The sequence below is a fragment of the Ahaetulla prasina genome, chromosome 6 (genome assembly GCF_028640845.1).
Source record: "Ahaetulla prasina isolate Xishuangbanna chromosome 6, ASM2864084v1, whole genome shotgun sequence".
Taxonomy (NCBI): domain Eukaryota; kingdom Metazoa; phylum Chordata; class Lepidosauria; order Squamata; family Colubridae; genus Ahaetulla; species Ahaetulla prasina.
In genome coordinates this window covers 51,947,694-51,973,646 of record NC_080544.1, presented here as the reverse complement: position 1 = coordinate 51,973,646, position 25,953 = coordinate 51,947,694, and the positions used below count along the sequence as shown (strand labels likewise).

The 25,953-nt window shown below is 36.5% G+C and overlaps 1 protein-coding gene across 6 annotated transcripts in view; it reads left to right on the top strand.

Moving 5' to 3' along the window:
* Positions 1 to 25,953, top strand: part of VWA2 (von Willebrand factor A domain containing 2) — a 79,052-nt gene that overhangs the window by 23,191 nt on the left and 29,908 nt on the right. For 4 of the 6 annotated variants that reach the window (XM_058188608.1, XM_058188604.1, XM_058188605.1 and 1 more), the window contains exons 2-8: positions 5,824 to 5,882; positions 8,318 to 8,392; positions 11,853 to 11,986; positions 13,479 to 13,588; positions 22,090 to 22,284; positions 23,282 to 23,415; positions 25,533 to 25,665. In XM_058188608.1, coding sequence (XP_058044591.1) covers positions 5,824 to 5,882; positions 8,318 to 8,392; positions 11,853 to 11,986; positions 13,479 to 13,588; positions 22,090 to 22,284; positions 23,282 to 23,415; positions 25,533 to 25,665 — 840 coding nt within the window. The remainder of the gene's footprint in view (positions 1 to 5,823; positions 5,883 to 8,317; positions 8,393 to 11,852; positions 11,987 to 13,478; positions 13,589 to 22,089; positions 22,285 to 23,281; positions 23,416 to 25,532; positions 25,666 to 25,953) is intronic. The other 2 variants (XM_058188610.1, XM_058188609.1) reach the window with 1 other exon arrangement.

The following is a 25,953-nucleotide window of genomic DNA, read 5'->3' as shown; positions in this document are numbered from 1 at the left end:
CTAAAAAGTAATTGGGTACGGGAAGTAGTAGGGAGAATAGATAGCCAAATATTAGGTATGCTTTATTATACTTTCCATTTATGCTGGTAAGCTTTTATTTGTTTTACATTTGAACCTTGTTTTTTTTTTTTTAAGGAACGTATGTCCTAGTGAGGTCTAAACAAGTATCTTTAGTTCATATATTATGTCTTTTGAGATAAGCATTCAAAGCCTGGCAACTAAGTCTTATGGTAGGGTTAATACAGTTTTATTTTTTTTTTTATTGAAAGAGTTTTAAAAAACAAAAACATTTTTCCCCCTTTTTTCCCCCCTCCCTCCCAAAAAACCCCTTCCCCCCTCCCTCCCCCCCCCCGGCTTCCCGGGTCAATCACAAGGTATTGTTATACATAAACCAAACATAGAATAAAATTTTCCCTTCCAATCCAAATAACCACATCCAAAGCTTTTCATCTCCCAACCCCCTCCCCATTACATAAAATAACTTTCTAATTCACCCCTAATTATTCAAAGGCAATCTGATATTTCTTAATCTGATATCTGTTTTGTAGTTAATCAATCCATTTTTTCCATTCAATTAAATATCTTTCCTGCGTATTGTCTTTTAAAAACGCTGAGATTTTAGCCATCTCAGCCAAATTAATAACTTTCAATATCCATTCTTCTATTGTAGGTATCTCTTCTTTCTTCCAGTATTGTCCAATCAACAGTCTTGCTGCTGTTATTAAATTCAGAATCAATTTAGTCTCAATCCCTGTACAATCCGTTATAATTCCCAAAAGGAAAAATTGTGGCAGGAACTTTATCTTCTTCTTCAGTACATTTTGAATAATCCACCAAATTCTTATCCAAAAGACCTTAATTTTCTTGCAAGTCCACCAAATATGAAAATATGTAGCATCATCACAATCACACCTCCAACATTTCGCTTGGATATTAGGATACATACATGATAATTTTTTGGGATCTAAATGCCATCTATAAAACATCTTATAAAAATTTTCCTTAAATTCTGTGCTTGTGTAAACTTAACATTTCTAACCCAAATTTTCTCCCATGTTTCCAACATTATTGGTTCCTGAATATTCTGTGCCCATTTTATCATACAATCCTTTACCAAATCCTTTTCCGAATCTATTTCAAGCAACACATTATACAATCTCTTTATATGCTCCTGGGTCTGATTTCTAATTTGCTTTATTAAATTTTCCTCCTTTGCATTATACCAATTTTTGATCTTCTTTCCATCTAGCACTTATTTGCCCATATTGAAACCAAGTATAATTCCTCCCTTCTTCATTTAATACCTGTAATGATTTTAATTGCAATCTACCTCCTTCAGCATACAAAAGTTCTTTATAAGTAATCATTTCCTGTTTCTGTTCTATATTTATATTCTCTATTGCATGTCTAGGGCTCGCCCATATAGGAATCTTGTAATCTAATTTATAGGAATATTTTTTCCAGACCATAAAGAGCACTTCTCAACACATGATTCTTAAAAGCCCTATCCACTTTTTTTTCATAAAATAAGTACGCATGCCATCCATATAACAAGTCATAACCTTCTATATTCAAAATTCTTTCCTCTGTTAAGTTAAACCAGTCACTTATTACTGTAAGGGTTACTGCTTCATAATATAGTTTAAAGTTATGGTTAATACAGTTTTAAACAGAACCAGAAACAATGCTATAAAATTATTTCAAAAAAATCCTCCTTCCATCTCCACCCCCCCCAAATGTGGGACTTTTCATTCTGTCCTGACCATTGCTCCTCTCATTCTGCCAAAAAAATAATAATAATAACTAATTCCCTCAATCACTAAAAGAGTAACCCTTTTGATTTAATAGCAACACTTTGACAAGGCCTACATCTGCTAGCTGTGATAGTTTGATTTACTACAAGCTTTATTTCTCTTCCATTTATCTATGTTATAGCTATTATTGCTATAGAGTAGAAATGTTTGTATTTGAAACTACTCTATTGTCATCAAGAAATATCCATCCATAGACATTATTATATCTCAGGATGAATCACTAAATCTTGCTACACCTAAAAGCAAAAAATGAAGCCCTGAATATTGATGGTGGGTTATGATAAATGGCATAACACTCAGCTCCAAGCTATTAACGAAGTTCACCTCTGAATCATAGCAGCCTTATTTCTTGGTCACAAGATGATAGTTTCCATGCACAATTTAAATGGAAATGGAAAGTTTTTGCTAGAATAAACTTGGGTGCTTGCCAACTAGATAAAGGCGTGTTTATTAGAAAATGTCACTGCTATTTAGAGCAGCACGAACGAGTTTATAAGTTACTCATATATTTAAAAAGCAATAATACGTGACCTCAGACTGATTCTCAGACTGTACAATGTGCACCAACAGGCCACTTATTACTCTTTACCTTTGGTAAAAATTCAGGATGTATGATGTAGCATAGGTGCTCTGCCCACAGAGCAGTGGAAACGGAGATCTGCCAACTATATAATTGCTAATGGATCCTTCCAACCAAGTGCCTTACTTTCATGGGACTAAAAAGTCCAGGAATTTTGTTAATGATTCCCATCATTAGCTCAGCAATGGCTCATTGGGCAATAGCAGGAGCCAGATATTGTCAAGGAGAACATTTTCTACAAATTATACGGCGTGGTGTTTGCTTTCTTCACATACCAATGAGCTATAAATAAGGAAACACGAATCAATTTTTTAAAACTGATTCATCTTTTCCTATTTATAGCTCATCAGTTAATTTATTTTTTTAATTACTCAAATAAGTGGCCACTGAACACTGCCTGAGTAGGTGGTATGCAAATATGAGTAAATAAATAAAGACAAAATCGGACTCTTCTGTTTTTGGTTTGCCAAATGTAACAGATTTAACAGATTTAATCCTGGCCTATGTATATCTCTTATAAAGACATACAGAGACATTGCAAAGAGAATACCATCTGATACCACAAGAAGCAAGCTGCACCGTCAAGCCATAATATGACAGTACTTCATTATAACTTTATGTCATAATGTGACGGTACATCAGTCTGACTTTACAGTCGCTTCTCCATCAATGCAATGCCAATGCTTGGATCAGGGAGACTGTAGAGATATACACATGAAGATTTCCATAGATTATCAGGGTTATATTTAAACAGAGGTCTTTGTGTACGGCTCTCCACTTTAGAAAAACGTTGTGTTCTCTTGAGATTGGTCTTACAGTAGCTAACATCACAGCAGAACCTTTCAGAGAATAACAGCTGCTCTCTGCTTTTTGTATGGTGAATTATGGAGCCAGTGCCAGTACTTTTTCTGACCTATTGTGGGAAGAAAAGAAATTGTGGGGCCTCTGGTGGCGCAACAGGCTAATGCAGCCTATTATTAACAGCAACTGCTTGCAATATTGCAGGTTCAAGTCCCACCAGGCCCAAGGTTGACTCAGCCTTCCATCCTTTATAAGGTAGGTAAAATGAGGACCCAGATTGTTGGGGGGCAATAAGTTGACTTTGTATATAGTATACAAATGGACGAAGACTATTGCTTGACATAGTGTAAGCCGCCCTGAGTCTTCGGAGAAGGGCGGGATATAAATGCAAAAAAAAAAAAAAAAAGAAAGTATTTCTTAATATCTCTAAGACAAATGCACGTACTGTGGGTAGATAGATTATTTATTCCTAACAAGTTTATATTGCTTGTCACTTATACAATCCAAAAGCAATTAATAAGCAATGCAAAGAAAATGAGAATATATATATTCTTGATGAGAATATAACTTCCTTTGCTAATTTGATACCTCCCCCCACACACACACCCATGGGTTAACCGTTAGACTATAAACCTCATGATGCTGAGCCTTTTCAGCTGCTAGGAAGATGAAAGTTTTATTTCAGTGCATCTGAGGACAGGGGCTTAACTTCAGTACTCTTTGTGTGTGGTAGCTGTGCTAAATTGTGGGATATAAATGCCTTTCTGTCAGAAAACTCAGGATAAGTACCTTTGTCCTCCCAGCCGCAGTTTATATATTGTGTTGGAAAATGAAGAATTTTTCAAGTTCCTTCTTGCAGAGCTCCTTCTATGCAAATATAAATGTGTACACTTTGGAAATAGCACCAACAGATACTTTTAATCCAGCAATGCGTAAGAACCTGAATTTATTTCTGCTGCATCAGGTGCAACTGGCAATAGGAAGGGAGATCTGCTACGTAAAACTGTTTTTTTCATAGGCAAAACGCTGACTTTCCCTGTGGACTTGGCTGAAAGAATCAATGGGCTATTATGCAGGCCACTGAACTAGCCTAGCTGGTGGAGGTGGTTGGGCAGCACCACCTCTTCCTAAGCCTTTCCTGAGTTGCAGAAAAGGGATAGGTTTGGAAAGTGCTTTTTATGTAGAAGTATGTGCCTTTTATCTGTTTAGAAGGAATTAAATGTAGTGTTGAACATTCTCTTTTCATTCAGAAGCTCAAAAACTGGGCAAAAACTTGAAGAGAAATCAAATCTTAATTATTATTGGACAAAAAAGAGTAATGAATGTTCTTACAGAATGCTTGATTATACTTCTAATGATTGTTTGGTCTTCTCCACTTTCTACAAACTGCCCAGAAACTTCCAACTGAAAAGTTGTCCAACCAACAATGACTCTATCTCTTTAGACCAGGGGTGTCAAACTCAAGGCTCTGGCCCACGGACTGCTTAGATCTGGCCCGTGGTGCCATCCTGGAAACAGCAAAGGAGTGGCCTGCGGTGCCTCTGCCAGTGAAAATGGAGGTTGGGAGGTCTGTACATGCCTCCCAGCCCCAGCAGGGGTGAAATGCTCCCGGTTCAGACAGGATTGCCCGATCCGGTAGCAATGGCGGTGGATGGTTCGGAGAACCGGTTGCAAAAATCCCTGACCCCCCCTCATGCCCAGCTGAGCCACGCGATCATCAGAGGTTTTTTTTTTTCATTTTTAAAAGCATTTTTTCTTTGGCCAAAAAAATTCTTTTAAAAATTAAAAAAAAGTTTCTGATGATCACATGGCTCAGCTGGAATCATCAGAACCCTTTAAAAGCATTTTTTCTACAACCTCTTCAGCCGAAGAGGCTGAAAAAAATGTTTTTAAAGGGTTCTGGCGATCAGGCAATTCAGCTGGGAGAGGTTTTAGAAAAAATGCTTTTAAAAGTAAAAAAAAAAAAGTTGGCCATGCCCACCCAGTAACATTACCCCACCACCACCAAGCCACACCCACAGAACCGGTAGTAAGAAATTTTACATTTTACCCCTGCCCCCCGGGCCCCGTTTTTAGCTGAGCAAGTAAAGAATAAAAGAAACATATTTTACATGTAGTTGACAGATGCAACTGGAAATTCAAATCTTTTCTCTCTTTATGTCTCTTATCTCTCACCTTCTCACCGACTAATCCTCATGTGACTTTCTGTATCATCAGGACTTTTACCATATGCAGAATTGGCTTTGAGTATTTTTAATCATCAATGAAACTCCTTGTAATATTTTCCAAAAACTACACTTTGTTTCCTATTATAAAATCTTTGCAAGAAATCGCCCATTGAAAATGGTCCATTTATTATTAACCTTCTCCTCTCCCATCTTTTGTTGTGTTTAAATGTTTTCTGCTAAAATCTCATTTTGAATTGAAGTCTTAAATTCTTCACCAAATGGATATTAAACTCCCGCACTCTCTTTATACAGTCTGTGACTGTAATACAGATTTGCTTTGATATTAAAGTATGAGAAATAAAGAATAGTAAAAAATGGGTTAGTACTTTTTTATTTTTACAAGGCGATTCAAGGCGGCTTACAGAATACTTATAGTAACGCATATCTTTTCCCTTTTCAGTATGGTCTTCATGAATCTCATACATTTTGAGTCACTTTGCACTTTCCTGCTTTCCCAAGGTAATTTTTTAATTTTACATTTAGACAGCAGTAAATGAAATGATAGTGTGTTGTACAGTATGCAACACCCATTTGTTTATGACAGGATTTGGAAGGAAGGACTGCATCTACAGAGAATAAATCTGGATGCTTAGTTCTTTCAAAATTAGCATCCAAGCATGTACTATGCTGTAATATAGCAAGAGAAGTGTCATCTTTGCTCTAGATAACTTGATGGCAGTTGAAAAAATTACATCTATTACATTTGGCGAAATTCATTGCAGTATTCAAAGCTTTCAGGTATGGACTGAAATGTCTTGAGGTTGTTATTTCCACATTATAAAACACTGGAAGATTCCCAAGTATTTAAACTTTAGGCTGTTTTGTTTGAGTGCCATTAATTTTTCACTTATGATTTAAACATATTGAAAGTAATTTAAGTTTTTTTAAAATAAGCTATGTGCTGCATGCTTTGTTGTATGCTTAACATATTTAATTGCTTTATATCTGATAAAGATTGTATGAGAATTTTCCATTGAAAAATCTGGCTAAAACTAGTTTTGGGGGTGAGTCTCTTGTTCAAGTTATCCTTAACAATACATTTATCTCTGTAGGAAAAAAGGTACAGCCAAGGATTTAGCCTGTTAGGTTTTTCAGCTCAATCTTTGGTCATGTTTGATCTTGAAAAATCTTTCATAGAAACCAAAGAATCTTTGATTTGTACCTACAAAGTGACAAGCTTAAGGCCTTAAACCAACAAGAGTCCTAATTTACAGAGTCTTTTTCACTCCTAAACATTTATTTAACATCATATATATTTCTTGAAGGAGAGTCTTCATGCTAGGGAAGTTTGACTTGTTATCCTCCATAATGTTAGAGGGAACATAGTATTTATGTTATGTTTGGCAATGGAAAAAGTTGCTTAGGGCCAGGTTATTTGAAAGACCACTTCTCTCCAGTTATATCTACCCAGCCCACCAGAGCAGGAAGGCAATGTAACTTGCAGGTCCCATCTAGTATAAAGGTACATCTTGTGGAACCAAGAAAATGGGCCTTCTCTGGTGGTTTCCATTCTTTGAAATATCATTCTGCTGGAGATAAAATTGGCCCCTATCTTGTTACTTTCCCATCTTGTTATTTTCCGTGAAGACGTAGTTTTGTCAGTAGGTTTGGGGATCCCTGGTTGATACAGAACTGATGAAGTAGTTGTTGTGTGTTGTCACTGCTACTGGAGTGACTGTTCTATAGGTCACTGTGATATTTTAATGTTGTAAGCCCCCCCCCCCCCGATTCACTGTGTGAGTTGGATGGTCATATACATTTGTTTCATAAATAAATGTGTTACTGGACTATCCTTTTTTCTAGCTATCTGTCTCAAAAATCTTTTTACTAAGTACCTGGTGTGGGTAGTGCATTTTTTATTAACAGATTGTTCACTGATTGCTCCATGAAAGTAACTAAATTTAGTTCAATAGCAATCCAAGTTAGGAAGCATTAATTTTGAATGAGGCTTTATGATTTTTTAATGAGTCTCCATTTATTTTATTGCCTGATCGCTGTATATGATTTTCTTTCATCTGTGATTATTAATAATGCATGCATAGAGTTATGTTAGGTATGAGTCAGTTGTTTGCTAATGTTAAACCAAAACACAATATTAGGGTAGTAGACAAATACTATCCTCAGTGTAAACCCTGTGCCAACAACTGTACATGTTCACAATAGTATAGATCCAGGTTGATTTTTTTTTTCTTATTTTCACTCAAGACAATAAAACCAGTTTTTCTACTTCCTATTTATCACAGAAGAATGAGCAGTGATAAAAACTAGAGAGACCAGAAACTTACTCTCAGTTAACCAACCGATCCCTAAAGCAAGCACCATTAAACAAACATGCAAACATTCTATTAATTATAAAGTGTAGGACATTTTTTGAAGATTGTTCAGGAATAAATCTCTTTTATTAAATCAGCAAATTTGCATATTTTTCTTGCTCTTATACGCTCAGTCTATCATTCAAAGACAGGTACTATGATGCAATAACATCTACTCTTGGATCTAATCAACTTAAACTGTTACAAATATATAATAACTGCTGGGAAATGATTGATTGTAGTTACTGTATATAATGGTGTAGTGCAGATAAATCAGATCTTTCAGTTCAATTTCTATTTTTTGTTGCTGATTAATGTAAAGGCTATATAACAAGCTGCATTCTTTTTTAGCTGTATTCTCTTTTCTAGAATCAAATCAAAATCTTTAGCTTTTCTATAATTTGGAAAATAAGTTTTTAGTGTTGTGAATAATGGTGTTATCATCTTTAATGTTACAAAGAGGTTCAAACCCCAGACTGATGTCATGATTTTTAGCAGACATTTGAAAAGAATGGTATGACATGATAGCCTTGAAGTATGTTGGTAAGTGTTGACAGTTTTAATTCTTATTTAATGTTGCAGTATTTATATCATGGAGTATCCAAGAGCTACAAGTCAGTCAAGAAGTAATTGAGAAGATTTCAGCTGCTTCCCAATGTAAGTATTTCATTTGTATGCAGTAGTTATTCATACTATCCTTTCCACTAAAGTTTCATACATATTTACTTATTTCCTATTATTCCAAATTATTCTTTCCCCTTTGCAATTGCTTCTTAAATTTTGGGTTCCATCAATATACAGGTGATGGCTGTATAGGGCTGCGTAGTACTTTTAGCTTTGGTTCTAAGAAAATCCTGTGGGTCGCTTTTTTAAAGCAACGGGTCCAGGAAAAAAGCAACTACTTTAAAAAGCACCAGACATACTCTTGAACACTCTGAAACCGTCATGGCGAACCTATGTCACGGCGTTGCCTGTTCCTCTTCCGGGTTTCTGGCGTGCATGTGCATGTGATGATCAGCTGGCCTTTATGTGTGCGGCAGTGATGGTCTTCCCTTTTTCGGTGTGAGCATTTGCGCCGGCCAGCAGATCGGCGCATGCGCATGCACAGCAGTAACCGGAAGACTTGCTGGCCAGCACGCATGTCTGCACCCGAAACTAGAAGTACATTTTCTGGCGTGTGCATACCCCCTGGGTAGCTCCTTTTCCTGGTTGCAGCTGAGACAGATGCCTATGCCCGTGCGAAGTGCTCCTTTTCTGCACTCAGTGCTGCCGCACACGCTCCCTTTTCTGCACTCAAGCTAAGGACGCCTGCTTAGCTACTGATGTTTCTATTCACTATGCAGTTTCTATTTATATAAAAAAAAATTGGAGAAAAACTTTTTCAGTTTTTTTGTCTGCAATGACGAAAACCAATTTCTCCAAGGCATATTTGTGCTTTACGTGTTTTCATGGGCCCCTCCTTCCAAAAAGGACAATCTTATATTCATCTCTTTAAAAAACATGAGATTTCTATCTTGAAGCATAAGTGTTTGGAGCAGCAAGTAATTATTTTGCAAGCAAGTTTGTCCTTGTTCAGGTAAAACAAGGACATTGTCTCAGGAAAACGTTTGAATGAAACTTGCATCAATCAAAGCTCAGATATCTGACCTGTAGATTATATAAGGATTGTAATATAACAAGAGAACTTAATGTTCATAACTACAGATCTGTCAGACCTACAGCTAAAACAACCTGTAAACTTTTTAAATTCAGAAAGAACATTTACAGCAGTAATTATATTTGTCTTTTAAAAAGCTGAGGGGTGAGGTGTATGGAGGAGCTCCCTTTCTTTTAAACAATAATATGGCTTGATTTGGTTTTGAATAACTGTGCCGTATAAATCTATTCACTATGATTTGTAGCTGTAGATAATGGCTTAAAGTGATATTGAAACTCAACTGGTTGTAACTTTACTTAATAAAGCATGACTTAGTGTGATGCACATTGTGTACATGAGGAAAAACTGGTTAAGCGCCTAAAGGAATACTATCTTGTGTCTAATTAGAAACAGCTGCTGTTCTCAGAATGGTTCTATTTTTAGTCCTCCCAATAACAAACTTTTCTGGTTGAATATCTAGAAGAATAAAATGCAGTAACATTCAACCACAAGAATGTTTATGTAAAATCTCCACATCCTTTAGGCTAGGTTTTCAGATGTCTAACTCTGATTCCACAACTTCCATGGGCTATATTCTGGGTCAGAACTCAGAATTATCTAGAAGATATTGGGTTGCATGTCCCATTTTAAAGTTGCAGACTGTCTAGGACAGCGGTTCTCAACCTGTGGGTCGGGACCCCGTTGGGGGTCGAATGACGATTTGCCAGGGATCGCCTAAGACCATCGGAAATATGGGAAGTATACTTGCGAGTCGAAGAATCACGCTCCAATGGTTGACTCCACAAGCCAGCTGCAGGCTCTTCAAATCACTAGCCGAATTCGGCTTCAGGCGCAATGAATTAAAAAAGAGAGAAATCTTTGCTCTGATGTCTCCCTCTCAAGCCAGCTGCAATCACTCCCAATCGCTAGCCTAATCTGGCTTCAGGCGCGATAAACTTAATAGGAGAGGAGTCTCCGCTTTAATGCCTCCATCCTCAAGGCAATCGCAAGCAGTTCAGATCGCTATGTCTGACTTCAGGCGATAAATTCAAAATGAAAATAATTTTATGGTTGGGGTCACCACATTGTGGGGAATTGTATTAAAGGGGTCGCCACATCGTGGGGAATTGTATTAAAGGGGTCGCAGCACTATAAAGGTTGAGACCACTGGTCTAGGAGCTATTTTTAACTACATTGTTCAGTTTTCTCTTAATGGGTACTATCCAGCGATAGCTAGAGGCTGGGAGTTGAGTTAGGTAACAGGCTGGATGATACTAGAATGAGGACATTTGTTAAACTGAAGCCCAGGCTAATGATCCCTAACATTTTCATGATTTTTAATTGTGATGGTTAAGAGAGATAAGGGGAAAACTAGTTGGGATTTATTCATTCATTAAAGAAATGGGTGAAGCCACACAACTCATAATTAATGAGTCTGGCTGGCATACATCAATAAAAATCAAAAGCAGTCAAAATTGAACAAAAATAGCCAGCTACAATCATACACATACAACTGAGACTAGCTCGTTCTTCCAGCAGGAGAGGCTCAATTGCCATACTGGTCTAATGCATAGGACAGGAATAGGGTAGGGTAGGGTAGGGTAGGGTAGGGTAGGGTAGAGTAGAATAGAGTAGAATAGAATAGAATAGAATAGAATAGAATAGAATAGAATAGAATAGAATAGAATAGAATAGAATAGAATAGAATAGAATAGAATAGACCATGCGAGACCATGAGAGATCTTCTAGTCCACCCCCCTGTTCAAGCAGCAGACCCTATACTATTTCAGACAAGTGGCTGTCAGTTTTTTCTTAAAAACCTCCAGTAATGAAGCATCAACAACTTCTGAAGTTCTGTTCCACTGGTACATTGTTCTCACCATTAGGAAGTTTCTCCTGAATTTCAGGTTACTCCTTAATTGTAGGTTGCATCTCTCCTTGATTAGTTTCCATCCGTTATTTCTTGTCCTGGTGCTTTGAGGGCAGATCTAATAAGAGTTGCTTAGGACTGCACAAACTTTGGGGCTTGGGGGAGCTTCTTCCAAAGAAGAGGGAAAGCAACAAAGAATATCTCCTAGATTCCATTAGGTGATACTGCCTCAGAGAGGGAGCTTGGACCATGAAGCCTTACACCACCTTATTACAACAGATGATGTAACAAGGGTCGAAAACACTAAAGATATATTATATTGGCATTTAACAATGCTTAGCAAGTAATCTTATAACCTGACAGTTGAGAATATACAATTTAGAAGCCTTATAATTATATTTTAGATAGTAAATGTAGTGATGTCTGAATTTCCTCTTCTTTCTATTGGTTCTTCTTGCTATTTATAATAAAAAAGCTATGAATAGTAACCTTTGTTTTTAGTGTGTTCATTTCTCTTTCTCCGCCAACTCTGTTCATGACCCCAAAACAGCAAAACAGTTCAAAATGTTAAAGTTAAAGGTTATGAGAAAATGCCTCTTATCTTTTTTCAGTCATGAATTGCTCTGCTCCAGTCGATATCTTATTTCTGTTAGATGGATCCTATAGCATTGGCAAAGCAAGCTTTGAAAGGTCAAAATATCTGACAATCAAGCTTTGTGATACATTGGACATCAGCCCAGAAAAGGTAAGTATACTCATATATTCCACACAACACTAACAGCATTGCAATAAAACCTAACCTTGGGATCTGTGAAGCTCTGAAATATTTCATTCCTTTTGTCTCTATTGGGAGGAGGTGGTATTTTTATACTGTTCTTCATTTAGGTAGGTGGGGGATACTTTTTTTTAAAAAATAAACTTTATTTTAAATTTTCATTGCATTTGTTAATGCAGCCCAACTACAGAAACTTCTGGATCACAATAGCAATAGTACTTAGACTTATATACCACTTCACAGTGCTTTAAAGCCCTTCTAATGTGGGGTTGTCAGTACTCTCAGAACTTGGTTGTTTCTTGCAGACATTTCATTATCCAACTATGTAACATCATCAGTGCTAGAATGGAATGGGGTTTCTCTCTGTTTATATACTATTGGTTTGCCCTGTTAGTGTTGGTGGAAGTATTCTTGGTTTCTTGATTAGACTGCTAATTACTGTTTGTAGTTCTTTGATTAAAGTATTGTTTACTGCTTGTTTTTGATCTAGTTTAATTTTGGTGTGAATCTCTGCTTATCTGCGTATTGATTGCTGGTAAATAGGTTTTGTGGTCTTTTAGCTTTTAGCAACAGCACTTAGACTTCACAGTGTTTTACAGCCCTCTCTAAGCAGTTTACAGTGTCAGCATATTGCCCTCAACAACCTGGATCCTCATTTTACTGACCTCAGAAGGATGGAAGGCTGAGTCAACCTTGAGCCTGGTGAGATTTGAACTGCCAAATTGCAGGCAGCCAGCAGAAGTAGCCTGCAGTACTGTGTTCTAACCACTGCGCTACCTTGGCTCTTTTTACCTTTTTGCTTGCCTGTTGTGAATGCTAGCTGATTTGTATATTGATGTTGGTAACTGATTCATAATGAATGGCAGGATTCCAGGAATTCTCTAGCATTTGGGGCTTTAACTTCATATAGGCTGTTCATAGTTTTCCAGTTGAAACTATGATTAAATCTCCTCATGTGTTGTTTACTTAAGGAGTTTTCTTCATGCCTTCTGACTGCTAGTTGATGCATTCTGCTACTTTTCTGCCTGTTTCTCCAACATAATGACTCTTACAATCTATATACTATGTGCTGTAGATAACTCCGGTTTTTCTTCTTGGTATTTTGGTTTATTTAAGTTAAAGGAGATTTTAGTTGGTTTATGTACTATGGTGATATTATATGGTTGTAATAGTTTATTGGTTGTTCAGAGACTTTAGTAAAAATGTATGGCAGTGTTATCTTTATTGGTAGTGCTGTAGTAGGTAGAGTAGTCAGGCATCTTTTGATAAAGTTACATGGGTATCCACCCATTTCCATTTTATTGGAATATCTAGAGATCTTTCTTTCTAACTAGAAGGAAAGGAAAGGAAAGTATCAGAAGCAAAGGAAATTCTAAAGAGGAGAAGAAATTTAAATTGCTTAATTCTAAATTTCCATAGTTTAGCATATTGAGACTACCCAAACTTTATCTTACCTTTTCAGGTTAGAGTTGGAGCAATACAATTCAGCAACACTCCTCGCTTGGAATTCCCATTGGATGCATATTTCACTAAGCATGAGATAAAAGATCAACTCAAGAAGATTGTGTTCAAGTAAGATATATTTCATATTTGAACTCTTGCTCTGGATCATTGAATCACATAATTGCATTAAGTGAGCTCAAAGGTCATGTAATATTAACCAAGAATTGTAGCTGAACAGGTATCCAGCCTCTGTTTAAAGAAAGTTCTTTCAAAGCAAAATGATATTCTGTTATATCATATGGAATTCTCCCTAAGTTTACTCAAACATTTAAAATTATATCAAATGATTAATAAGTCTGTAATTTCTCTTATCAACTTATAGTCGCTATCTTTTAATGCTCAAATCTTCCTATTAGTTTCTATGGCTGACACTGGCTGTCCTTAGTCCAGGGGTTCAAAAATTTTAGCAAGGGATTCTGTACCCGGTTGCTTGGTGGTCATGGTCATGGTGGGGGTGGCCTAGTTGGCTTCTTGCACCATGGCAGGGGGGGCATTTTTGTCCTCCCCAGGGTCCAGAGGCTTTCTTCAAGGCTCCAGGAAGGAGAAAACGGTCTCCGTAGGCTTTGGAGACCGTCTGGAGACCAGAAACAGGCCTGTTTCCTTTCCTGAGCTTCTGGTAGACCCATTTTTTGCCCTCCCCGAGCCTCTGCATGTGCCCTGCACTTACCTGCATCCAAAACGGGCCGTGTGGGGACTCCTGGGAGGGGAGGGGCAGGATAAGCAAGGCCAATCATGAGTGGGATTTGGGGGTTCTCTGAACTGCACAGAATCTTAGCTAGAGTTTCCCCCAAACCCCTGCGAACCCCCAGCAGCCCACCCCTGCCTTAGTCCTAGTACAATACTTTCAACACAATACCACAGTGCATTCTACTTCTCATTAGCCATAAATATTTCCATTTTTATGATGGGCCTGTATTAACTACTTTCTCCAGATCACCCAATAAACTTATATGTTCCTATGATGTCCCATGTTTTTGTTTACTTTGTTATATAAATTAAAAGGAGAGATTTTAATTTGTCATGTTGCCACATTTCAACCACAGGATAAAGAACAGTAGGAATTGCATTGAAATTATATCTGTACCTACTATGTTCAATTCTACCCTATTGTTTCTTTGTCTCAGCTCATGTACATAGTTGCTCCCAACAATTCAGTAAGGCAATTTTTCCAATGGCATGTTAAAAACATGGCCTATTAACTTGTTTATGGTTGTATTTAACATGCAAGTATAGAAAAAAATATCCTGAGAGCTTTGTAAAGTTAAAATCCAACAATTTTCTAAATCAGAAAGAGTTTTAGTTCATTTATCTATAAGGAAAACTATAATATTCTAAGATATTGTCCCAATCTGATGAACTCGAGATATACTGGGTTGAGAACTAGAAATCTCAACCAACTTTTGGAGGAGTAAGAATAAAAGTACTTCTCCCCACCCAAATAGATTGGGATTAAGCTTCCCAGTTTCTAAGAATTCCAATTCCAATATATCAGTTAGTGGAGGACTGTTTTAAGATAGGGACTTTATCACAGAATGCAACTCTAAACACAACTGTTCAGTGGGTTTAGGTTTTGGGAGGTAGAAAATGATGGCAATTGACAAAATGCAGCTGGCCAGGAAAAGCATGACTGCCACCACAGTTTCATTGATGCATTCCTGACATGGAACTTTAGAGTAAGGCAGCGGAGAGAAAGAATAAAGGAAAAGCTTTAAAAAATAGTTCAAAGACAATTTTGGCAGGAGTTTACAGTACTAAGAATTGCAACCTTATACAGAGAGAAATGTGTAAATTAAAGCAAGAGTGTGATCAGATGCTGAATACACCAGGAAATAAAAGGTAGATGGAACTAGTTTCATTTTTTCAAAATAAATAAACATTGTATAGATTCAAGGTTCATTTCTGAGCTATGAGGAAGAACGTTTTGTTATAAAAGTGATTTATTTATTGTTCCGTAGACTCCAATCAAGTCCAAAATGCTAGAATGTTTTTATAATTTTAATTGCAAACTGCATACTCTGATCATACTCTTATAAGTGACATCAGTGAGCTCTTTTGTCTGTTTTTTAATTGATAATTTCATACAATATATGTTACTATTCTGGAAAGGATGCACATAGCTAGCTAACTAACTAACCTAGCTAATATTAGGAGGAGCAAAAGAAGGTTGATTAGACTATAAAAATTCATGACTAGTCCATCATATGCTATTGCGGAATTACTAACCCATTTGGGCTTACTAATAAAAGAATAATCCCCTTTGGAATTAGCAAATAGTAGGAACATGAGATGCTTTTGGACTTTCAGATCAGCATCAACATCAAACAACTCGCTAGGACAACTTAAACTTGCCTTTCAAAAGACATAATAGAAGTTTGATCTTTTTTGTTGATATTAGTAAATTAATTTTGTCACTATGATCTAGCATCAGATACAATTTGCTATGGATATATAGTACTTGCAAAAGATCCAAGTATTTCGTATTATTCATATCCATTTGTGTAAAAATGGATCTGCATGATAGAAATGTGGTCCCACGAGCACTGAATTGTTTTCTATTTTGGTTCCTCAGGAATCTAGCATTTCCACTTTCTTGCCAGTCTAGACCCCTTTTTGCTAAGCAGAATAATACAAAGCTTTGTGGCTGCCAAAATCTTCTAATCAGCTGGTACAATCCAAACGGGTTTCTGAGAGCTGGACTTAATTTCTGGGAGTCTTAGAACTGACTTTCGTTCCCTGTTGAAAAGGAAGTCTGGGTATGGATATGAAACTACATCTGCACACGAAACAACAATATTTCCATAGACATCTGATTAAAGATTCCCTAATAAACAATTGGATTAAAGTTAAAAAGAAACACTATATAAAAATCCCAATTTGGCTATCTACAATGGAAGCGATGATTCACTTAAATAATTTAGATTTGAATAAAATGCTAAAAAAGAAAGATCTATTAGATATCCATGGAAAATTAAAAACATTACAGGGCCTCCAAGAACAAGGACTACGAGTTGAATGGTGGGTTTACCTTCAATTACAAAATTGATACAAACAAGATATAAAAGAATATGGAATATATCTTAAACTATAACAATTAGATAAAATTTTACTAGGGCCAGAAAAAAAAAATATTACCCAAATTTATAAATATTTGCTGGAAGTAGAATTGGAAGAAGGAGTAGTGAAAGGATGTATGATTGCATGGGGTCAAAATATTGGACATAATATAAATTTCTCAGACTGGGAGAACATATGGAACAGAAATTATAAATTAACAAAATCAGCAGCATATAAAGAAAATGCATATAAAATGTTCTACAGGTGGCACCTAACCCCTTCGAGATTAGCGAAAATGTATCCCAAAATGAGCCCCATATGCTGGGAATGTAAAAATAAAGAGGGAACATATTACCATATGTGGTAGTCCTGCCCCGAATCCCATAAATATTGGTTAAAAATTAAAGAGTGGCTACAGGAAATCACGAATGAACAATTGGATCTAGAACCGGAAATCTTGTTATTGGGGATTTTCAAAAAAAATGTGAAGAGTATAAAATATTTAATACTACAAATATTAACTGCTGCTAGGATGGCCTTCGCTCAATGTTGGAAAAAGCCATATATACCCACAGAGAAACTTGTTATACAAAAGGTCATGAACTGCATAAAAATGGACAAACTAACGCTGAGTTTAAAAGATAAAGAGACATCGGTATTTTATAATATATGGGAACAGTGGTATAAATGGATAGAAAGGAGATAAACAAGGATATTTAGTTACTAAGTATAAACAATAGATAAAACAAGAACACAAATACATACAATTTAATGTTTGTAATCATTGCACAGATTATTGTTATAAGAAAAACACCACAAATAGCTGTTAAGTGATATAACCTTTTCTTTTTTTCCCTATGTTTTTAATGTAAAAAAAGTTTAATAAAGTATATTAACAAAAAAAAGAAACTACACCTGCTAGAGGGGCATTGGATCTTTAACAATTGCTGGTAAACAGCCACTTCTTCAAGGCCAGAACAGCACAATTCAAAAAGTATGCATAATTCTGGTACGTGGTGGCTCAGGGGCTAGGACGTTGAGCTTGTCAATCGAAAGGTCGGCAGCTCAGCGGTTCGAATCCCTAGTGCTGCTGTGTAATGGGGCGAACTCCCATTACTTGTTCCAGCTTCTGCCAACCTAGCAGTTTCGAAAGCACGTAAAAATGCAAGTAGAAAAAATAGGGACCACCTTTGGTGGGAAGGTAACAGCGTTCCGTGCGCCTTTGGCGTTGAGTCATGCCGGCCAAATGACCACGGAGACGTCTTCGGACAGTGCTGGCTTTTTGGCTTTGAAACGGAGATAAGCACTTCCCCCTAGAGTCGGCAACGACTAGCACATATGTGCGAGGGGAACCTTTACCTTTATTTCTTTTTAGTTAAATATATAAATATATCATGTTTAAAGGAACAGGGAAAAGTTTTCACCCACAAATCACCATTGGGTTTTTATTCACCAGGAGTGAACTATCTCCTGTGCAGCTTCATTCTTCTCTCCAGGAAGTAGCTATTTTCCCTGTTATAATTGATATGAACCAACTTTATATGATTGTAAAGTAGGTGTTTTCCCTTTCAGACTAGTAATTTTTTTTTCAATTTTATTTTGTCACAACAGTATACACAAGTATCAACATAAATCAGCAAAATATCATATAAGCATATATATGAGCAAAAGTATGTAATAATTGTATTAATTTGATATAATGAAAGGAAACATTAGGACAGGAACGGTAGGCACGTTTGTTGTGTCTGCGCCCCCCGAGCCAGGCCTGCTGCCAGAAAGTGACTTGGACAGTGAGGGGGAAGGGCTGTCAGGACTTATCTCGGGAGCACCAGCTTGCCTGGCTCAGCTCCAGGAGCCAGAAACAGGCCAGGTGGAAGAGATAATGAGGCCTCCATCCCCTGACTCTTCCCCCCCCCCCCACGGCCACGCCTGCAGACCCAGCTGATGGCAATCAGGCTTGGTTTCATAGGCAGGAGAGGAGGGAACAACAGAAGCAAGGGTGGGGCAGGCCTAGGAAGTGCTGAGTCATGGAGCCACACCCCACAGGATATAAAAAGCAGCCAGAGCTGCTGTGTCTCTTTGTAACAGGCAAATCCACTGATTAAGAGCTGAAGTTTGTTTCTAGGTGACTCACCAGCGTCATGGAAGATAACGGAGACTCTTGGCAGACGCTGGCTATTCTGCTGCCAGAGCTGATAATGACGGCTAATTAAGCCATCATTCAGATGGCGGCGAGGGAGGACAGAACAACGTTTGTGCTCTTATGCATGCCCCTTACAGACCTCTTAGGAATGGGGTGAGGTCAATGGTAGACAGTTTTTGGTTAAAGCTTTTGGGAGTTTGAGAAGAGACCACAGAGTCAGGCAGTGTGTTCCAAGCATTAACAACTCTGTTACAAAAATCATATTTTCTGCAATCAAGATTGAAGCGGTTAACATTAAGTTTGAATCTATTGTTTGCTCTTGTATTATTGCGATTGAAGCTGAAGTAGTCTTTAACAGGAAGGACATTGCAATAGATGATTCTGTGTGTTAAACACAGGTCTTGTCGGAGTCGGTGGAGTTCTAAATTTTCTAATCCCAGGATTTCAAGTCTGGTGGTGTAAGGTATTTTGTTGTTTTCAGAGGAAATTTTTTGTTGTTTTGGAAATCAAGGCAGCTGCAATTCTCCTGCATGTCTCTCTTTGATTCTCATACCTATTCATGCTACTTTCTTCATTATATCTTGAAAAGTCATTAAAGCTTAACATTCACTGCAATAGAATAGAAGGGCAGGATAAAAGGCTATAAGAGACTGTCTGGAAGAAACAATAGTTTTTTCCTGGATGGAGGCAAGAGAGCATGCCATGATACTGTTGGATTTGGAAATAGTTATTGTTGTGGGCTAAAGCAGTGACTCACTGCAACTCAATGACTCACTGTCACTCTACTTCCACCCACCCCCAATGCTCAAACAGTCATTCCCATTTGGAGAGACCCAGAGGGAGAAGGTTGTTCAGTTGTCTTAACTATCTCCCCTATCTCCCATACAATTACATAGTTATTTTTATCAAGATGTTTAATATATATTTTCGCCACATGATGGGGAAAAAGGGAATAAATAATATCATACAACAAATGAAGGGAATTACATAATTTGTTTCTATTGCTATTAGATAGTAGGGAACGGATGTGAAGGAATAAATGTAAACAACTTGAAATCATAGCTTATGAAACATAATAATAATTATAATCATTAATAATTATAAATTAACCAAGGTTTTCAGGGCAGATAATATCATTTAAAAACATTAAAATGATAAAAAGAGTAAAAAGTGTAACTAACACATAGAGGCATATGTGTTATTTATACCATAAATATATTGGGGAAAAAGGCCAAAAGTTGACCACAGATACTTCAAATTCAAAGTACCGTATATACTCGAGTATAAGCCGAGTTTTTAAGCACATTTTTTGTGCTGAAAAACGTCCCCTCGGCTTATACTCGGGTCTATACGGCTTATACTCGAGTTTTTTTTTTTTTAAGCCCCTCGGCTTATACTCGAGTATATACGGCTTATACTCGAGTTTTTTTCTTCTTCTTTTTTTCACATTTTACCGGACGGAAGCCCTGCCGGTGCAGTGAGAGGGCGGGGCGGGGGAGCCGCCAGCCTTCTCAGCTGAGGGAGGGAGGGTTTCCCCAACCGGTAGGTGCCTCATTTCCCACCCTCGGCTTATACTCGAGTCCCCAGTTTACCCCAGTTTTTGGGGTAAAATTGGGGACCTCGGCTTATACTCGGATCGGCTTATATTCGAGTATATACGGTAAATTAACTTTAATGGCTAGTTTAAATCTTATTTGAAAAGGAATGTGTAAAAAAAAGCACCAAAGGCCAAAAACACAGTTATCAAAGTTTATGGGTGGCCAATTGATAATGAATGTGGCGGTTGTATTTTCTTTTTTAAATAAAGCAAAACAAAACTATGAATTATGAGAAATACAAATATAAATTCTGTAAACAAAATGGATGTTTGTTTTTAGAAATACATTTAAAATGGTCGAAAATAATAAAAGAATCCTGTCTGAAATTTATTTACAAATGACATCATCTGACAACTGTTAAAAACTACCATATCAACAAAAATCCTATCATCTCTGTTACAGAATTTACATCTATGTTTATGTGAATTTACTTTTATGTTCCCAGATTCTGATTATTAATTATCGTATTGAATTAAGTAATAATTTATTACTTTCTCGCTCGCTCTCTTTCTCTTTCTCTCTCTGTCTCTCTCTCTCTCTCTCTCTGTGTGTGCATTGTGTTCAAGCTTTTTCAGATTTTAAGTAGAACTGCAAGGCTGGAAATTAAAAACAAAAAAGATGTTGCAGATTGTACAATCGTATTTTATTCTTCAAAATAATACAAATAAACTTGACTGCTGTGAAGCCAATTGCAATAAGATTTATTTGCTTTATTTATTTGCTAAAATATGGCTTTATTTTCTTAATAAAAAATTCCCTTAGTTACATATATCAAAGCAGCTTCCCAATATTATCTGAACATGGAAATCCAAAATAAGGATGTATGAGGATATGATTGTAATAAATTCCTACATTCATTTTGACATATTATCCAATTAAGTGCATTAAATTTATTGATGCAATTTGATTAATATATATTACTAGACTAATCTTTCATCCCTTTATCTTATTTGATAGTAATGTATTGTGTCTGAAGTAATAAAATATCTTTGAATGACAGCTATGTCATCTCTTGGGCAATAATTTTCCATCCATTTTTAATAGTTTTTCCAAATCCAATATTTTCTGAGGATGAACATCCAACTTTAAATTTTTGTTTACTAAGTCACAATATGTCTGATCACCTTCAACATAGGAAAATAATCAAATTCCCATAATGGTTAGAACCAAGAACCTGCCAGTAATACGCTGTTAGTAGTAATTCTCAGATTGAACTCCCAATGTAGTATCATTTTTAATCTAATGAAGTTTAGCAAATAAGCCAAATGATATTGTTTAGTATCAGGGAGCATAAAGTACTATCTTCATAAGAAAGTTATATTTTTAATAAAAAGATTCTGAGTAGTTGTTTCTTCCATAAAAAATAAGTCATTAGCTTTGTCAAGCTGTTTAAAATAATTGAATGTGCATATGTGTATGTCATAGTTATAAAACATTTCATTTCCTCTTTATTTTTGTAAAAAAATATTCTATCATATTTATTTATTTATTTTGTCACACAGTATATATAAGTATAAGCATGAAATAACTATACAGTATATAAGCATATATCTAAGTATGAGTATGTAATAACTATATTAATTGGATATAACGAAAGGAATCAATAGGACAGGAATGGTAGGCACGCTTGTGTTCTTATGCACGCCCCTTACAGATCTCTTCTGTCTGTAATATATAATATATAATATATAGATATTAATAAGGATTTATCAGAAGTGAAGAAGACTAAACTAGGTGCCTGAAGCTTTCCTAATGCTTGCATTTCTTGCTTTTAGAGGTGGGCGAACAGAAACAGGTCTTGCTCTGAAATACATTCTTCAACAAGGATTCCGTGGAGGCAGGAACTCATCAGTTTCCCAAATCCTTATAATTTTAACTGATGGGAGATCTCAGGACAATGTGTCAACCTTAGCCCAGCAGATTAAAGAAAGGGGGATTGCAGTATTTGCAATTGGAGTCAACTTCCCAAGGTGAGTTGACATGGGTTGTTCTGTTACTATTGCCACTTAATAGTTAAATGAATTGAAGGGTAGTCCTGGAGTGAATAGAAGATTTGACATGCACATCCTTCAAGAACAGAGAGAGGATCCACTGTGTAAGAGCTTTTTGCAGTTGACAGTTTGGAAGACCAACAGTGGGCCTTGTTTTCTAGAACTCAGTCATTAATTACTTCTTTAGCATACCAAAGATTCCAGTGCATTCCTTGGCATCTCCAGATAAACTTTGATGAATTTTAATCTGAAGTGTTAGGAAACTGGTAAAATTCATTCTGAATTTTAGAAGCAATTCTAGAGGAAGTTCTTTACTTAGGGCCATTTGATTAGCGACCATTTGCAGTTAGGAGGATACTGAAAAAAGTTACTTGTGATTGGTCCTTAACTTACAACCATTGCAGCATCCCCACAGTCATGTGATCACAATACAGGAACTTAGCAATTGCCACGTATGTACAAGAGTTGCAGTGTCCTGGGATCATGCGATTGCCATTTGCAACCTTTCAGGCCATCACAAGCAAAGCCAATGGGAGAAGCCAAATCACCAGGTGATACGCTTAATGGTCTTGGCAAAACAAGGCATCAAATCAAGTACAAGTCACTTACTAACTACATTGCTTAGTGATGGAAGTTCCAGTTCCAATGGTGGTTGTAAGTTGAGGATTACATATAAATTGAGTAGTATGCTAAAAAGTGTTTCTAAGACCAAGCAAAAAATGCCCTACATCAAGGGAAAAGCCAGAAAGGTGTTAAGTATGAAATGAAGCTTCCCACTGGAAAAAAAGGTAGCCTAGGGGTTGTAACCAGTATATATATTTGTCTATTGTAAATAACAAAAATAATGTTGTTTAATGAAGAATCTTAGGCCATTCATTAAAAAAATTAAGCAGGATTAATGATTCAGTTCTGTACAACGAAGCTTTGTATGTGTAAGGATATACAATGTTTTTTTTAAGTTTTTGCTTTTGTGCAGGTGGGAAGAATTGTATGCACTAGCAAGTGAGCCAGTGGAACACTATACACTGTTTGCAGAAGACACTGATGATGCCTCCAATGGGCTTTATACCATGTTTACACTCTCTGATATCTGCAATGCTGCATTTCCGGGTATTTTAAGTTTAATTTAATCAATAAAGGTAGGCATCAGCGTGCCTACAGTCCTTGTCCTAAAGTTCCTTTTTCTATGTATCCATTTCATGTATTCACAATTATGTTTATATTTATATCTGTTACCTATTACATGCTTGACAAAATAAATAAAATAAATATATAAAATTTGTAGCTCAGGGTTGAAAGGACGGTTCCTTGGTGCTCTCTGAGCATGGTTATTCTCTTGCAGATGTTTCATTACCCAAACTATGGAACACCGTCAGTGCTAGCTAGAATAGAATAGAATAGAATAGAATAGAATAGAATAGAATAGAATAGAATAGAATAGAATAGAATAGAATTTTTTATTGGCCAAGTGTGATTGGACACACAAGGAATTTGTCTTGGTGCATATGCTCTCAGTGTACATAAAAGAAAAGATACATTCATCAAGGTACAACATTTACAACACAAATGATGGTCAATACATCAATATAAATCATACGGATTGCCAGCAACAAAGTTACAATCATACAGTCATAAGTGGAAAGAGATTGGTAATGGGAACGATGAGAAGATTAATAGTAGTGCAAATTTAGTAAATAGTTTGACAGTATTGAGGGAATTATTTGTTTAGCAGAGTGATGGCCTTCGGGGAAAAAACTGTTTTTGTGTCTAGTTGTTCTGGTGTGCAGTGCTCTATAGCGTCGTTTTGAGGGTAGGAGTTGAAACGGTTTATGTCCTGGATGTGAGGGATCTGTAAATATTTTCACGGCCCTCTTCTTGATTCGTGCACTGATAATGTTACCTAATTTGGATAATGAAATGTCTGCAAGAAAACAAGAGAACACCGAGAATTGGATCCTCAGTTTAGTTTAAGCACTCAGATTAAGTATTATTTGCCTACCTTCTGTTTTTATTGTGCCTCGTTTTTCATTTCTCAATTAAGAGCTATGTTTTCACTGTACAATTTCTTTTTCATAAAGTTGTTGTTTCTCTATAAATTGATTTAATTTAGTCAGTTTGGTATAGCCAGAGTCCAGAAGACTCTAGACGGCTATAAAATTAATTTTATGACTCTTTGGTAGATAGGGATAAGGGAGCTTTTTATTGTTTTCTATTGCCTCATTACCTGGTGTCATTTGAAGAATGTTAAGAGTAGATTCCATATGATGTTATTATGTATTTTGCAACCTTCCCAAGGTTTTTTGTTTGATGGTGAAAAGTGTTGTGCAACTTTTCTAGCATCTAAGAAAGATTCAAACAGCAACATAGCACAATAAAGGAGTAGTCTGAGTAAAAATTGAATTCTGAAGTGCAGGACATAGAACATTGGATCCAAGTTAAAGGCAGGCAGATACCAGTTGAATGTTAGGGGGGAAATCAACAGTAACAGTAATTCAGCATTGGAATAAATTATTCAATGGATTCCAATTGATTGGGTGTGTTTACTGGATAAATTAAAGTAAAACCAAGGCCAATTCTTTAATTTGGATTCCTCTATTAAACAGAAGATTGAGCTCAGAAGCTTAAATGACTCTTTCCATCTCTAAGACTCCGGTATTAAAAATAATTACAAATATTTTAGAAAGTTAATTTTAAAGGGTATGCATTTCTATACCATAAATAGCAACATGTATAGATACTGGTTGCAATTTCTTCTTGTGTAGCCAACAGGTGGGTCTCTGCAAATAGAAATATTTTCAGAATGATTTTTCCTGCACGTCTGAATAAATATGTTGGAGATAATGAGAGAGAGCGAAAGATAGTAAGCTATCCTTTTCCTTTACTTAAGCTTGTATTAAAATTTAATCAAAATGTTATAACTTTGAAATAACTTGCCAAGGGACAATGTGCTTAATCGTCAAACACTAAAAATTGCTTTAGATCAGCCAGCCTATCTGACATCTAATCCAATCTTACCTGTTTTGACTGGCAGTTGCCCCCCAGAAATTCAGGCAACCATGTTTTTCAAGATGGTACCTGATGTTCTTCATTACAGAAGAAAGCTATTAAACTTGATTTATCCATGCAAGGTCAAAAGGCTACAGTTTGTTACACCACCATTTTGGTATACTTAAATTTTTCGCCGCACACGATTAATACTGATTCTGAATTCTTGCCTCATGCACAAGGTTGCAGGGCTGAATCTCATCCCTGTGAACGCAAAACACTTGAGCGAGTAAAAGAACTGGTTGGAAATTATTTCTGTTGGAAAGGATCTCAAAGCAGTAATACTGTACGCAAATCACTCTGCCCTTTCTACAAGTAAGTCACCTTAATCTTCCTCCTCCTCCCTTTCCCCCCCCCCTTCTCCTTTTCCTCCTTCTCTGACCTGTGGCCTTTCACAAGGCTTTGCAGAGAGAAAGCTGGCAAGTACAATGTGTGTGTGTGTGTGTGTGTGTGTGTGTGTGTGTGTGTGTGTGTGTGTGTGTGTGTGTTGGACATAAAGTGCAGATTAGAATGGGTTTAGAAGATTGAAGATTTAAATATCTGCACTTCTTAAAAATGCTACTTTGTTCCACCTTTCCAATTTTTTTCAGAAACTATACTGAT